Genomic DNA, 15,149 nt, shown 5'->3' with positions numbered 1-15,149 from the left:
GCCTAAATTTGTTAAGTATGAGCTGCAACACCAGGAGTCCCTACTCAGCAAGTCATATCCATCGTATCCATTGTATCCTTTGAGCAGTTTGCTCTTCTGCCTGCCATCTTCAGCATGCTTTCTTTGGATGGAAAGAAAGCAATGTTGCCATTATCATATCTCTTTCTTTTAACTCTTTTCTTTAACAAAGCCCCTGGGGAGCAATTCCTATATCCATGTAGAAGATTGGTATAATTCTCAAGCCCTGGAATTTTCTCCCAGAGAGCAATAGCTTCCTTGCCTTTGTCAATTTGTCAGTCAGTCAATTAGCATTTATTAAGCTACTGTGTATCAAGTACTGTGATAAGTTCTGGGGACATAAAGACAAAAAATAGTCTCCATAGAATTCAGATATTATGGGTAATGATCACCATGCCCCTATTACAGAAGCAACTCCCCTTCCCCTAGAAAAGCATATCTCAAATTTTCTACAGAAAGTGAATGGGAAATTGGGTTCAATATAAAAAAGAGATAAGAAATGACAATATATATTTCGTAAAGTAAGGTACAACTATATTCAAAACTATTTTTAAAAATCTAGAGTTATGATATTACATTTCAGTAAACTGATTACCTTTCCCCTTGATATAGTTCACTCCTATATTCTGCCAACCTTGCTTTTATGAAACCAGAAATTACTGGTTCATAGACAATCATATATGGGGCTGTGAAGGACCTTGGTATTAAATCTAAACTCGGCATTTTACAGATGAAGAAACTGATGTCCAGAAAGGGACAGTTACTTGCTTAAGATCACAAAGATAGTAGCAGAGTTTACCCAGATAATAAGAGCTAGTATTTGAATATAAGTACTCTCTTTAAATTCAGTGTTCTCACTGATCCATATTGGCTCTTGTACTTTTTACAATATTACATTGATGTATAGGATACTCTCAGTTCAATAAACACTTATTAAGTGCCTATCATGCGCAAAGTACTAACATATCATTCTTTCATGTTACTAGGGAAGCATTTAGAGTATTATTGCTATAATGTGCCATGCATGGTCCACAAAGATGACCCTTTTGCCCCATCATCAAGAAGGTATCCACTTAGAGTGTAGATGGTTCAGCTCAATCATCTGATCTCCCTTGTGACCATAGTTGGCTAGGGTCAGAAGAGTAGTATGTGGTCATGGAGCACAGAGAAGTCACCCCTAGAGGAGGTAACTGATTTTTATAGAGGGGGTCATATCTATGGCCTTGGCTTCTTTAACACAGAGCTAATCAACTGTAGTTGCTATAACTTGAAGTGATAATACTTAACCAATATTTTCCATTTCTCTCTTGTAAGGGTAAAGTTCAGTTTACATCAGCTGTTTAATTCTGGCTATGTCATGTGATAAAATGCTACACTAGTCAGTTTATAGAGTAAATATTAATGGTTAGCTGATGTGAACTAAAATTTCACTTTGGAAAGGAAAAAATAACCACTCCAATTTATTTCATGTTATTATTTCAATTCTGTAATTTAAAGAAAATTCAGTTGAATTCATGTTCAGAACCCTGAGTGGTATGCAGTGTGTGTGTGTGTGTGTGTGTGTATGTATTCTAGTTCAGAGCACAGCAAGGCTCAAATCTCACGTCACAATGAATCTCTTAGGGCAGATCTATTCTTTTTTTTTTTTTCTGTTGCCACACTGTATTGTTTGATGCATTTATCTACCCTTAATTTATAAGCCTACTATGTCATAATAATTTCCAGGAGCTAGAGTTAAAGAACTTAATAAAAGAAAAGTAAGACAGTCCTCTACCAGGAGATAAGAAATGCAAATGAAGACAATTTGTAGAGAAAAGTTCAGAGAACAAGATGAGGCAGCAAATAGGTACTTAAAAAGCGAGGACTTTGAGTCTAAATTTCCTCAATTGTAATCTGACGGTACATGTTGTATGATTATTGTTATGTTTTGGGCATTAGGCTGCCTAGGAGACCCAAGATCAAAGGTTTATCCTGGTATGAGTCTGGTACTTTTCTATTATATGATCATATAGAGAACCTCTAATCCTGACTTTACAATGATTTCTGTTTAATAGTAAACTAGACCTGGAATTCCAATCCACGGTGTTGACGTCTTTTTACCAGTCTTCTCAGACAATTTAGCCACATCCTTGTTTCCCCCTAAATTTCCTTACTTCATCCTCTAGTGAGTCAGTTATTTAGTCAAGGTATTTGGCAAAGTTTAGAGGTATTGCCTTTCACTAACACTTTCCCTACTACCAGCACTTGTCCTAGGTGCTGTTAGGGAGATACAAAACAAAACAAAACAAACCATAAAGACAATGCAGCAACCTTGGCTTTGGAGCCAGCAACCAATTTACACCTGTGGCTCTGTCCTTAACAACTGTGGGACCTGAGTTTTCTTTTAAACTGTTTCCTTAAATATAGAAGGAGGAGGTGAAAGATAAACTAGATCATCTCCATTCTACCTCTAAAATTCTGTTCTTTTAGAGCTGTATCCCAAAGAGATCATTAAAAATGGGAAAAAGGTCCCATATGTACACAAATATTTATAGCAGCTCTTTTTGTGGTGGCCAAGAACTGGAAATTGAAGGGATGCCCATCCATTGGGGAATGGCTGAACAAGTTGTGGTATATGAATGCAATGGAATACTATTGTGCTACAAGAAATGATGACTTCAGAAAATCCTGGAAAGACCTATATGAAGTGATGCTGAGTGAAAGGAGCAGAACCTGGAGCACATTGTTCACAGAAACAGCCACAGTGTGCTCCAACTGATTTTGATAGACTTAGCCCTTCTCAGAAATGCAAGGACCTAAAACAATTCCAAAGGACTCATGATAGAAAATGCCATCCACATCCAGAGAAAGAACTATAGACGGGGAACACAGAATGAAGCAGACTATTTTATTTTATTATTTTTTGGTTTTGTTTTTCTTATTCGGGGTCTCTCCCATTCTTTATAATTCTATGCAACATGACTAACGTGAAAATGCGTTTAGCAGGAATAGATGTGTAGAGCCATATCATATTGCATGCTGCCTTAGGGAGGAAAGAGGGAGAACATTTAAAACTTTTGGAAGTGAATGTTGAAAAGTAAAAAAAAAAAAGTTAAAAATAAAATAAAATTTTGTTCCTTTCTTCCCCCTTGCTCGTACTGACCTAGTCTTTGTTGATCTGGCAGTCCCAGGTTTGTCTTCTGCCTGAAATATACACTTCCCTATCACCAAGTCTCCTCCTTTCCTGCTGTTAAAGGATCTTTTTTACCTTCAAAATACCGAGAAATTTTGGCCTTCTTCTCTGATCACACAATTCACAGGCATCTTTCTATTAGAATGTAAATACTAAATAGTAATTGTTTCTCTTTTACCCAGACACCCTGAGGGTCCTCTCCCAGTTATATAAGAGGTCCTCCCTTGAGTAATTACTTAAAGAAGCCTTTTCATCGAATGGGTGTCTCCCAGTGCATCCTGATGAATGTCTGGTCCCGGCACCCAGATGGCTCAGGAGGGGAAAGTGAGGCTGGTGACCTTGCGCAGCCCTCCCGCATTCAAATCAAGGTCAAGTGCAGGTCATGTCCTCATCCTGAGGTCATGGTCCTCATTGAGAAGGAAGGACAACCAACCAACCACAGCAGCTTTCCCGTTTGCGCACGCGCACACACACGTTAGCCCCGGATGTTGGATGAGAGCTCATCTCCTCCACTATCCTCTCCTATTTTAGAGATGAAGTCACCTAGGCCAACAACAGTTAAGGGAACCAGCCCAAGGTCACGGTAGCTTTTGCTTTGGCCTTGAGGCACATGTGGCCCTCTAGGTGCTCAAGAGGGGGAGCCTTGGACCAGAACGAATCCTCTTAATACGAGAATGTATTATGTAAAGCTCGGACTCAGACGGCAGCACCCCAAAGCCTCCGTTATGATCCGCATTTTCCCCTCGTGCCATCCAGATTGCTGTACGTTTCAGGGGCAGGCCCAACAGCCCGCCCGCCCGGGGCCTCTCCTGCCGAGGGTCGGACGGAGCCCCGGGGATTCGGGGCACTCCGCTCCGAGGCAGTTCTCGGTGGAGCGGGGTCAGGGGGCCCGAGCGGGGCTCCTCTCGCCGAGCTCGGGACGCCAGGGTTCCTTTGGCCTCGGGCACCGAGCGCTCCGAGCTTCCGGGTGCCGCCGTGTTCCCTAACCACAACAGCGCTACCATCGTCGCTCTTATTACGGTTGGCACTGGAAGAAAAAGAACCGCGCGATGGCGGTGCGAACGGAGCGAGGGGAGGAGGAAAGGGCAACCTTCACACCTGCCCCCCCGCCCCCTCCCCGGCGTGTGGGAAGCTTTTGGCCAGAAAGGAGAATTTTGAATAGCGACCGCAAGAAGTAAACCGTTTGGTTTTTTTTCCTTGGGGAAGTGAGGGGGTCAAGTAGTGGGAATCGAGAAGACTGAGCGCCGATGACGGGCGGCGGAAGCGGGGAAAGCGCGCGCCTCGGTCACGTGGACTCGCGCTTTCTCCCTCCCTCCTCCTGCCCCCCACCCTTCCGACCGCATGGCGGCAGCCCACGAGCCCACGGGCCTCCCTCCCAAGGAGGGAGGGGAAGGAGAGCAGGGGGAGGGCGCGCCTGACGGAACGGCGCTGGCGCATGCGCGCGCAGGGGAGGGGCGGTCGGCGCGCGGCCGCCTCTGCCCGGCGGTGAGGGAGTCTATGGAGAGGCGGCGGCGGCGGCGGCGGCGGAGATGGCTCCCTTCCCCGAAGAGGTGGACGTGTTCACCGCCCCGCACTGGCGGATGAAGCAGCTGGTGGGGCTCTACTGCGACAAGGTAAAGGCGGGAGGAGGCTGGGGGGCGGGCGGCCTGCGCGGAGCCCGGAGCCCCCGCGAATTAGTGCCTGCGCAGCGCGGCTGTCACCGCCTCTGCCTCGGCGGGGATGCCCCGGCCGCCGCGGCCCTCCGGAGGCCCGAGAGCCCGGGGCCGAGGTAGGCCTCCCCGGCGGCGCCCGGGCCCCGGGGCGCTCGGCTCCCTGGGGGCTCGGGACTTGGTGGGCGGATAGGGGGTGACCCCCTCACCCCTTCTTTCCTTACCTCCTCTTCCCCCACTCGCCCCCCTCGTCTTACTCCCCTCCTCAGTCGCGGCTCCTAGCTCCCCTCCCCTTTCTCCCATCGCGCCCCTCCCCCTCGCAGCCCCTTTCCCTATTTCCCTCATCTCTCCCCTTCTCCCCCGCCCCCACTGATACCCACGCGCCCCCCGCATTTCAGTGCCTTCCTCCTCTTATCCCTGCCCCGATGCCCAGTTCACCGTGTTTGATCCCATCTCCTTCCTTAAATTTTAATATTTATTTGCACGGGACGGGATAAAGGCTGGTGTGGTTCCCTGGGCACCTCCGGCGGCGGACTGGGGTTTGCAGCCGAGGAGCTCTGCCCCGGAGGAGTTGGGAGGAAGAGCCCCGGGCTTGGGAGGGGGAGACCTGCTTGGGTTTAGTAGCCCTTCCCCTCGGGTGGTCTCGGGCAGGCTACGGGAGCTTCGGTGCCTCAGTTTCCTCATCTGCAAAATGAAGGAAATGAACTCGATTATCCATAGGCTCCTCTCCCAGCCCTGATACTCTGTTTTATAAATTCTCGGATTTCTGGGCCACGGATTTCATCATTTTGAGATTGCCGAGATCCTTTCCCATTTTAGCACAAGATTCAGAATTACTGTTTTGAAGTCAGCCAAGAGCTTGCCTTTCTGCAATGCGCTGTCTAAAAATAAGTAAATTAAGAATAATTTAAAAATCTGTACTTCCCGTGTGTTTGAATCGACTATATGTGGTAATGGGGGGAAGATGAGGCATAGATTTAACTCAGATAACATAATCTGTAGGGCATGTAACTTAGGTACCAGTTTATTGCCTTTAAAAATTGATGTTTTAGCGAGTACTTAACCTGATAAACGGAAGAGGTGGTAATAGCTTTTGTGCGTTATGTGGGTAATCAGTAGTCATAAAGTTTGCCTGGAGGACATTACAATTATTGTTCATCAAAAACCTCATTGATGGATCCTATCAAGTTGTTTATGGTAATGTCCAAACACTTACCAAGGAACAACACTTTACATTTTTAAATTTGGACTTTTTGTCTTTCTAAAAATTTTTATTTACCTACCGTTTAGAGATGCTGGCTCCTGGCGTAAATGAAGGGTGACCTATAAATCAGAGGATCTTGTTTTGAATTCCCTTTTGCTTACTAGCTGTGTGACCTTAGGCGAGTCATGGTAAACTCAGTGTCTTCATCTATAAAGTGAAATTGTTTGGATTAGATGACCTCTTAAGTTCACTTCCAGCTCTAAATTCAACAGTGTTATGAAATGGCCAAAGATAGAAAAAGCCTGAGAAGGAAAAGCACGTGACCTGAACAGGAGACAAAACTGGATGTTATAGAACAGAATAAATAATCCGTTGTTTAGTAGTAACTTTTTAAAAACAAACTCACATTCTGTGACCTCTACCGCACTATTGTGGTTACAGATGAAGAAAAAATGTTCAATTTCTCTGCCTTTAAAGACCAAATGCTAGTTGATAGGAGAATCTGGATTAATGGCACCTAATGAGACATACCCTTTGGGTTGTTTGGTGGCTAATCTGTCTCTTTTTTTCAATGAATTAGAAATTAAGAAAATTCTGGAGTATGTGAAATGATTTGAAAATTGAGAAAGAAATTTACAGACTATTCCTGTAAATATTTTAGGTTACATGTTCTTGCAATGTTTACCCATTAGTTTGTTTAGGAAAAGGTTTTTTTTTAGACAATGTCAAAATGAACTTCATTCTAGCAACTATATGTGATAGCAAGTTTTGATGGAGTATATTCCAAACGAATGATTTTATTTATGCAAACAGTAAAGATGAAGTGATCCTCATTGTGTGAACCATAGACTACTCAACAAATGATAAGTGCCTACTATGTGCCAGGCATCATACATGCTAAGCCTTGGGGATACCTGGAAAGGCTGTCCCCCTTTTCCCTCAACTCGCTAATCCCTCCGTCTCTGAATGCCTGGGAATTGTAAATTTGCATGTGAAAATACTGAACCTTTTAGTTCTTGGGAAAGGATTAGGCTCCACTGTGATAACTTTTGGGGTCCTCTTGGGCTTGTATTGGTACAGCCTCTGAAAATGAAGTGAGAAACTTATCCAGCTCAGTGTTTCAGGCATTAGATGGAAAAATAGTTATCCTTATTTTTGATAACATCTTAAATTCTGAGGCACCATCTTAATTACATTGACCACTTGTGCCCAGCCAAACTATCTACCGATGCTTTTTTTTACATTAAAACTTTGAAATTTAATACACTTTTATGAGGAAACTTAACTCCCCCGATGCAGATGGGCACCTGCTCAGATGCTTAGGGTTTTCTGGGGCACTGAAGGTTCACTGACTTATTCAGGGTTTACACAGCCAGTATGTGTCACAGCTAGAACTTGAACTCAGGTCTTCCTGACTTTGAGACTTGGACCTTTCCATCCACCTTATCATGCTACTTCTCATTATACGCATTTTAAAGAAAAGGCTACAAAGTACAATGTTTTATTTAAATTCTTACTTATTTGGTGGGCACAGAGATCGATTACTAAGTAGCTATAAAGAATCAATTCATAATTCACATTTAGCTTTGGAACTAGCATTTTAGAAATAGATGGATGTACAAATAATTTTAAACTGTTAAGCAAAGTGGGCAGCTTGCTGACATAATGAATAGAGCACCAGACTGTGGAGACAGGCAGGTCTGTGTTCAAATGTGGCCTCAGATACCTAGTAGCTGTTAGACTCCAAACAAGTCATTTAACCTTTGTCAGCCTTAGCTTTCTTATCTGTAAAATGGGGATAATAAGAGCAACAATCTCCCAGGGTGTTTGAGGAGGAAAGGTAATAATTGTAAAGTGCCTGGCACAGAGTAAATGCTTCATAAATGTTAGCTGTTAAGTGTCAGGCAATATTCTTCAGCTGGATTTTGGTAGTGTCGGTGACATTTCCCAACATTTCCCAGTTTAAACTTTTGTGAAGCACTTTCACACTTGTTAAACCAACAATAACTGACGTAGATAGGGTAGTTTATTTCAGTTTTGCAGGTGAGAAAGTAAATACTGAGTAGCTTGCCCAAGGTCATACAGGCAATTAGCAAAGAGTCACAGCAAGAATCTAGGTCTCCTAAATCTATACTGTGTCTATTACTTGAAGTAGTTAAGCTTCATTTCTTTAATATGTGAATACTTCAAGAATTTCATCAGTGTGTATATCCCTTTCCACTGTCATAGATTACAACTTTGCTATACATTGTTCAAGTCTCTTGAGTTTTTGTGACTGAAAAAATTGATCACCTGGTGACAGTCTAATTATGATGATCCTATCTGAACTTAGCCTGGTCTTTGGACAACTGACTGATGTAGTCTGTCACTGGGCCTGTAAATTGAAGCCTTTCTCTTTTGGTAGGACCTTTCTGAACTTGAGTTCTACAGAACACAGGATTACCATCATGCCATTATGATGCATTGAAGTAGGACTTTAAGGGACACATTTTTTCCACTAGGTAGTTAAGACTTTTCACTAGTTCTCACCTTTTCCTCAATTCATATGAGTTGGTGCGGTTTTATAGTCTATTTGGTATCCTAGTACATTCTTCTTATTCTAATCTTTTTCTATTCAGGGATCCACTTCATTGGAAAAAAGTAGGGGGAAAGGGAAATAAGATGATCATGGTTTTATTTAAGATAAAAAGGATATTTTACAGGCTACCAGAATGTTTCTAAAATACATATATTTGTCTATGTGATACGTTAGATTCATACATGAATATAAATTTCTCTGTCAGATAACAAACATTAAATGTCTACTAAACACTGCTGGTTATTCTGGTGATAGAAAAATAGCTATAACCAGGGAACTTACTCTAAAGGATTTTACATTTATTTAATTGGAAGGAGTGAAGATATATATACATATATATGTATATATAGTTAACTTTAATACAAAGAACAATATAAATACAAAAGAAATATTTAGGTAAAGTTCTTAGAGATATTTGAATATCTAGTAGATATGATATAGGTTCTTAAGACCCTGTCCTAAGGCAGTGTTTCTTTGGTTAGGTCTTTAACTGACAGACAATTGCAAAAACATTTTCCCCCTATAATCTGTTTCTTTTAACTTTAGAGGTATTTCTTTTTGTGCAAAATCTTTTTTAACATAGTCAAACCCATTCAAAATTTCAAATTATTTTTCCATTTGCTTAATAAAATGTTGATTGTCTTCTTATTTGAGACATTTTTTCTTCTGGTTTTTAAAAATGGCAAATTATTACATTATTAATCTAGTTAGTGTTTATTATATAGTGCGGGGTGTGTGCCTAAAGCTCATTTTTCATCTTATACCAGCTTATTTTATGTCATACTTTCACATTCCGTATTAGTTTTACTGAAAGTTCATTTTAGTCATAGATTTTATCATGTGCTAACCTACGAATCCTATTTCTGGGTTCTCTTAACTGTTGTATTTATTTTTTTTCCATACCATACAATCTTGTAATTGTTACTTTAATTATGGAAATCTGGTAGGACAAGTCTTTTTCTGTCTCATTTAAATTTTTATATTCTTGCCTGCTAGAATTTTGTCATGACTTAACTATAAAGTAAACTTTTATATTGTGATTGGTATTTTAAGTCCGCAAATTGTTTTGCAGTTTATTTGTTTTACCTAACCAAGCAAAAGAGAGCCCTTTATATGTTTAGTTCCTTGATTTCTTTCAAAATAATTTTGAAGTTGTCTTGAGAAGTCAGTGCCCAGATATTTGATACTTTTGTTATTGTATAAAAGATAAGTCTATTTCTTGATTCTTGTTCATTGTTATTTTTGTGAGTTTATCTGACATCTTGCTCTTTTACTGAAAACATTTATCATCTCAGTTCCTCTCGTTTTTCTCCACACTCTTCTCCTTAGAGAATCTCATCTGTTCCCATGTGTTCAGTTATCAGCTCTATACAAATAACTCCCAATTCTTTATATGTAACTGTTCTCCTCTGAACTGTAGTTCTGCATCTCCAGTTGTTTGCAGGACATAGATGTCTTGATATGTCTACCAGGCCTCTCAAAAATCAAATACCTGAGACTGAATTCTTACTTGGTATTTATCATCCTTAAGCCTTCCACTCTTCCTACTTCTTTTGATTGTGTTGTCATCTTCATAGTTAAATATGCTTGAAACCTCAGCATTATCTTTGAATCTCTTCAGTCTCTTGACCTTGATGTTACAGTTACCTGCTGATTGTACTTCATAATATTTCTTACATCTGTCTAGACTCCATTAACACTGTCACCACACCTTATCACCCCTTGTCTGGACTATGCTATCTGCCTCCTTACCAATCTTTCTAATTCAAGTCTCTCCCCTTTCTGGTCTTTCTTTAGTATAGCTGCCAAAATAATCTTCCTAATGCACAGGTCTTACATTTCTTTCTTGCTTGACAACTGTAATTGGCTTTCTACTGCTTATGGGATAAAATATAATTTCATTGGCCTGGCATTTAAGGACCTGTGCAATTTGAGTTTGACCTGGGTTTTGTATACCTTTTTAGATGTGCTTTTGAATTATACATTCATGCATTCTTTATTTTTTTTGTGAACAGTATTTTTTTCAATTATATATAAAGATAGTTTCATACATTCATTTTTATAAGATTTTGAGTTCCATATTTTTCTCCCTACCTCACTTCCCTCCCCAAGGCAGCAAGCAATTTGATGTAGGTTATACATGTGCCATCTTGAAGACATATTTCCACATAAGTTAGGTTGTGGAAGAAGAAACAGAACAAAAGGGAAAAAGCCACAAAAAAACAACAACAAAAGTGAAAATAATATGCTTTTATCTGCATTCAGACTCCATAGTTCTTTCTTTGGACATGCTTAGCATTTTCCATTGTGAGTCTTTTGGAATTGTCTTGGATTGTTATATTCCTGGGGAGAACTCAGTCAGTCGTAGTTGATCATAGCAGTGTTACTGTTAGTGTGTGCAATATTCTCCTAGCTCTGCTCGCATCACTCAGTATCAGTTCATGGAAGTCTTTCCAAGTCTTTCTGTAATCTGCTTGCTCATCATTTCTTAGAGCATAGTAGTATTCCATTACATTCATATACCACAACTTGTTTAGCCATTACCCAATTGATGGACATTCTCTCAGTTTCCAACTCTGCCACCATAAAAACTGCCATAAATATTTTTGTATATGTAGGTCCTTTTCCCTCTTTTTTTGATCCTTTTGGGATACAAACCTAGTAGTGATATTGCTGGATCAAAGTGTTTGATTGTCCTTTGGGCGTAGTTCCGAATTGCTCTCCAGAATGGTTGGATTTATTCACAACTCCAACAATGCATTAGTGTTCCAATTTTCCCACATTTTTTCCTTTTTTTTAATCATATTAGCCAATCTGATAGGTATGAGTTGGCACTTAAAAGTTGTTTTAATTTATGCACTTTTTATTCTAGCCAAGCATATTACATATACGGAATGTGCTCCCTTATCAATACCTGTTGAAATCTTTTCTGTCTAGGTTCAGCTCAAGTGCCACTTCTTCCATGAAGCCTTCCCAGATTCTTTTGGTCAGAAGTGTTCCCTACCTCCCCTCCTCTAATTTTCAGAGTATTTTTTTGGTATGGATTTTTCCTTTGCTCCATTTATACTATCTTAAATCATTCTTAACTTCTGTGCATGTCTCTATCCTTGCAATTAGATTATGAACTAACTGCGAGGCTGGTACTACCTTTCAGTTTTGTGTCCTCAGCTTAATAAAACACTTGTTGACATGAACACATTGTCAGATTGACTTGGAAAAGGGAAAAGCAAGTGACTTAATAATGTCTTAATGTGGATGACAGGGCCTATAGTCTCGAAGTGTAATATGTTAGTTAATAAAATGTTGTCCAGCCTTGGAATCAGGAAGATCATACTTTCAGAGTCTGCCTCTTACAGAGGACTAGGTTTGTGAACTTTGGCAGGTCACTAAAGATCTCATTGCCAGGATTGGGAGTTCCAACATTCTGATAAAAGCAGATTTGTAATAGCTTCTCTTTCTCCCCATGCTCTTGGTATTTATCAGAAGATCTGGATTATTGAAATATTTAGCTTATACCAGCAATTTAGAGGGATGAAATTTTGAGATATCCTTTATGTTGGATACTTTGTTATATGTAATCAGTTTCTCATTCTTTCAGAGCCATGATAATACAGGCATAACTTGGAGATATTGTGGGTTCAGTTCCAGACCACTGCAATAAAGCAAGTCACATGGATTTTTTGAGTTCCTAGGGCATATAAAAGCCATATTTACACTATACTGTAGCCTATTAAGTGTGCAATAGTATGTCTTAAAAAATGTACAAGCCTTAATTTAGAAATATTGCTAAAAATGCTAGCCACTATTTGAGTCTTCAGTGAATTCTAATCTTTTCTGGTGGAGTGTCTTGGCTGGATGTTGATGACTGCTTATTGATTGATTCAGGTGGTGGTTCCTGAAAGTTGGAGTAGCAGTGATAATTTTTTAAAATGAGATAACAATGAAGTCTGCTGCATTGATTGACTCTTACTCTCACTTTGAATACTTAGAGGCCATTGTAGGATTATTAATTGACCAGTATATTCAGTATTATATCTACAAAAATAAACTGGAGAAGGGGGATGGAGAAACTTGGAACAGCTGATGGTTGGAACAGTCAGAATACACATTTATTGTGGTGCACCCCAAAACAATTACAGTAGTAATATATCACTGATATTATATTATTATTATCATATTATATAATAATATATCACTGATCACAGATCACAGTAGCAGAGAATCATAATACTAATAGTAGTAGTAGTAATAATGATAATTGAAATTTTGGAATTTGCCAAATTGGGATACAGCCACATTATGTGAGCCCATGCTATTGGAAAAATGGTAGCAATAGTCTTGTCTCAGTGTGGGGTTGCTATGTAGGTGACTGGGGTCCTTCACATTAGGTCCTAGTACCATTGAACCCCATAAGAACTGGAAAAACTTGTTACTATAATTATTTAACATAAAAAGTCAACCTTAAGGTTAGTGTAGCTTGGATGAGAAGAATTGTGTAGAATTACCACTGAAGAAGTACTGGATTTGGAGCCAGAAGATTGTGGGTATGAATCTCAACTTTGTTAGTTGTGTGACCTTAGGCAAGTTATTTTACCTTTCCGGATCTCAAGTTTTTCTCATTTGTAAACAGTGATCCTATACTACTTAAAGGGCCCTTACTAGATTGTGATATGTACCTTCCCAGGGCTTTAGAATCAAATGAAATCATATTTGTAAGGCACTTGGTGAACCTTTTAGGCGTTACTTAAATGCTATTATCATTGCCTTATTTTTTCTTAGTGCAGTTTACACATTTGAATACCTTTCTCTTTGTGTAGGAAAATAGTATTTGAAAAATTGTATATATGCCAAATTTTGGAATAAAGCTGAATTGCATGTTCCTAATTGTTATTTTAAGGGAGGAAACTTGGCAGTAGTAGTAAGTAAAGTAGGAGCCAAAATTAAAATAGGCTAAACTTTATTCAGGTGCAAGATAGGTTTTTTAGTAGCTCACTTTCCAAGTAAAGGTAAAGAGAGACAAACTGAGTATGGTATTTTTCATTTTTTGAGGGCCTAAATTATTCTCATTACAAAAATATGATGTCCTATTATTGGTCATATTTGGTCGTACTGCTTACCCTCTTAGTTTTTCCTTTCTGTTGTTTCTTGAGTGAGTTACATATTTAATAATTACAAAATATATTTGATCTGTTTTTTTCCCTAAGCCTTTTCACCTTGATCGTGATCAAATAAAAATATTCCTTTTTCTTAGTAGCAAAAAAATACATATGCTAATTGCATTACTTCGAGATTTACTTTTGTAATAGAATATCTTCTATGTAACTTCTGTGTGAGATACAAACAAGGCTTCTATGAAACAGTCTAATCTACTGTGTAAACATAGCTACAGATAAAGCAAAGCACAAGGCTGGAAATCTTCACTGATAAAGTTTTCATAAAACTTTCTCATTCCTTTTTTTTCAATAAAGGATTATTTTAAATGGAAAAAGTGGGATATCAGGTTCATAAAGAACTATTAATGGTGTTCAGTACTGGTTAAAATATGAATACCCATATACAGTTTGGCATAAGAAAGATGCCTATCATCTACTTCCCTTTATTTTTAATGATGCATTGTCATTAGATTGAAATTACAGTTGAAAAAGTGGTATTAAGGCAGATCAGACCATAAGTGTTTTAATTGCACAGCACCTTTAGAAAGTTTTATTTAGTCATAGATATTTTCATTATTGTTGGTTGACTTAATCAGAAGATAGATTCAATTCAGTAAACATTTAATTGCCTAATGAGTCCACTTTGCTAGTCAGTGTGACTCCTTTCTTCCCTTGTCCCCATTTAATTATTGGGTTTGGGAATTGATATAATGGGCAGAGAATAGTCTAAAAGTTTACAGGGCTTGAGTGTTTGAATTTTGTTTGGATACTGTAATCTGATTTTGAGGTGTATTCTTTGATTATTTTAATTTTGTCATTTAATTGAAATGATTAAAAACTACTTCAAGTAGCAGTCAATGCTGCTTTTTGGACACTTAAATTTGTGAAAGTGATCAAATTACAAAACTCCTTTTCTAGCTTTTTTAGATTAAATGCTCTCCTAAACCCATTATTTTTCTGCTGTTGTTAATGAATTTGTTTCTTTATTCTGCACTATATCTGTCTTGGTTGCTTGGCTGGTATCTTTAATGTTTGTTGTGAAAGTGTCCCCAAAGATACCTTATAGCAAACTCAGGAAGTGTTCAAAGCATTGATTAATAGTTATGATAATATTTTAGAGGGTACTTACAATCTGTCATCACCTGGAGAGCAGGTACTTTACCAAGTGCTTTGCAAAACAGGTTTATAGACTTTTTAATGTCCCAAATGATGTATTTAAAAAAAAATAATGTCCCTAACATAACCCTATTACTTCCTAATGTTGGCGCAACCACGTTGTAACTTTTGTCTCATTACCTGAGACCAGACCAGTTTTTCTTCTCTATGCTTGACTCTTAACCCGTTCAGGAGGACCATTTCTCAAGTTTTATTCTTC

The 15,149-nt window shown here is 39.2% G+C and overlaps 1 protein-coding gene across 1 annotated transcript in view; it reads left to right on the top strand.

The window, feature by feature from the left end:
• The first annotated feature begins 4,615 nt into the window (after window positions 1-4,615).
• Window positions 4,616-15,149, top strand: part of FBXL5 (F-box and leucine rich repeat protein 5) — a 50,267-nt gene continuing 39,733 nt past the window's right edge. The window contains exon 1 of the mRNA XM_072620300.1: window positions 4,616-4,803. Coding sequence (XP_072476401.1) covers window positions 4,720-4,803 — 84 coding nt within the window. The 5' untranslated portion in view covers window positions 4,616-4,719. The remainder of the gene's footprint in view (window positions 4,804-15,149) is intronic.

This window comes from Notamacropus eugenii, chromosome 6 (genome assembly GCF_028372415.1).
Source record: "Notamacropus eugenii isolate mMacEug1 chromosome 6, mMacEug1.pri_v2, whole genome shotgun sequence".
NCBI lineage: Eukaryota > Metazoa > Chordata > Mammalia > Diprotodontia > Macropodidae > Notamacropus > Notamacropus eugenii.
This window is presented reverse-complemented; position numbering and strand designations above follow the sequence as displayed.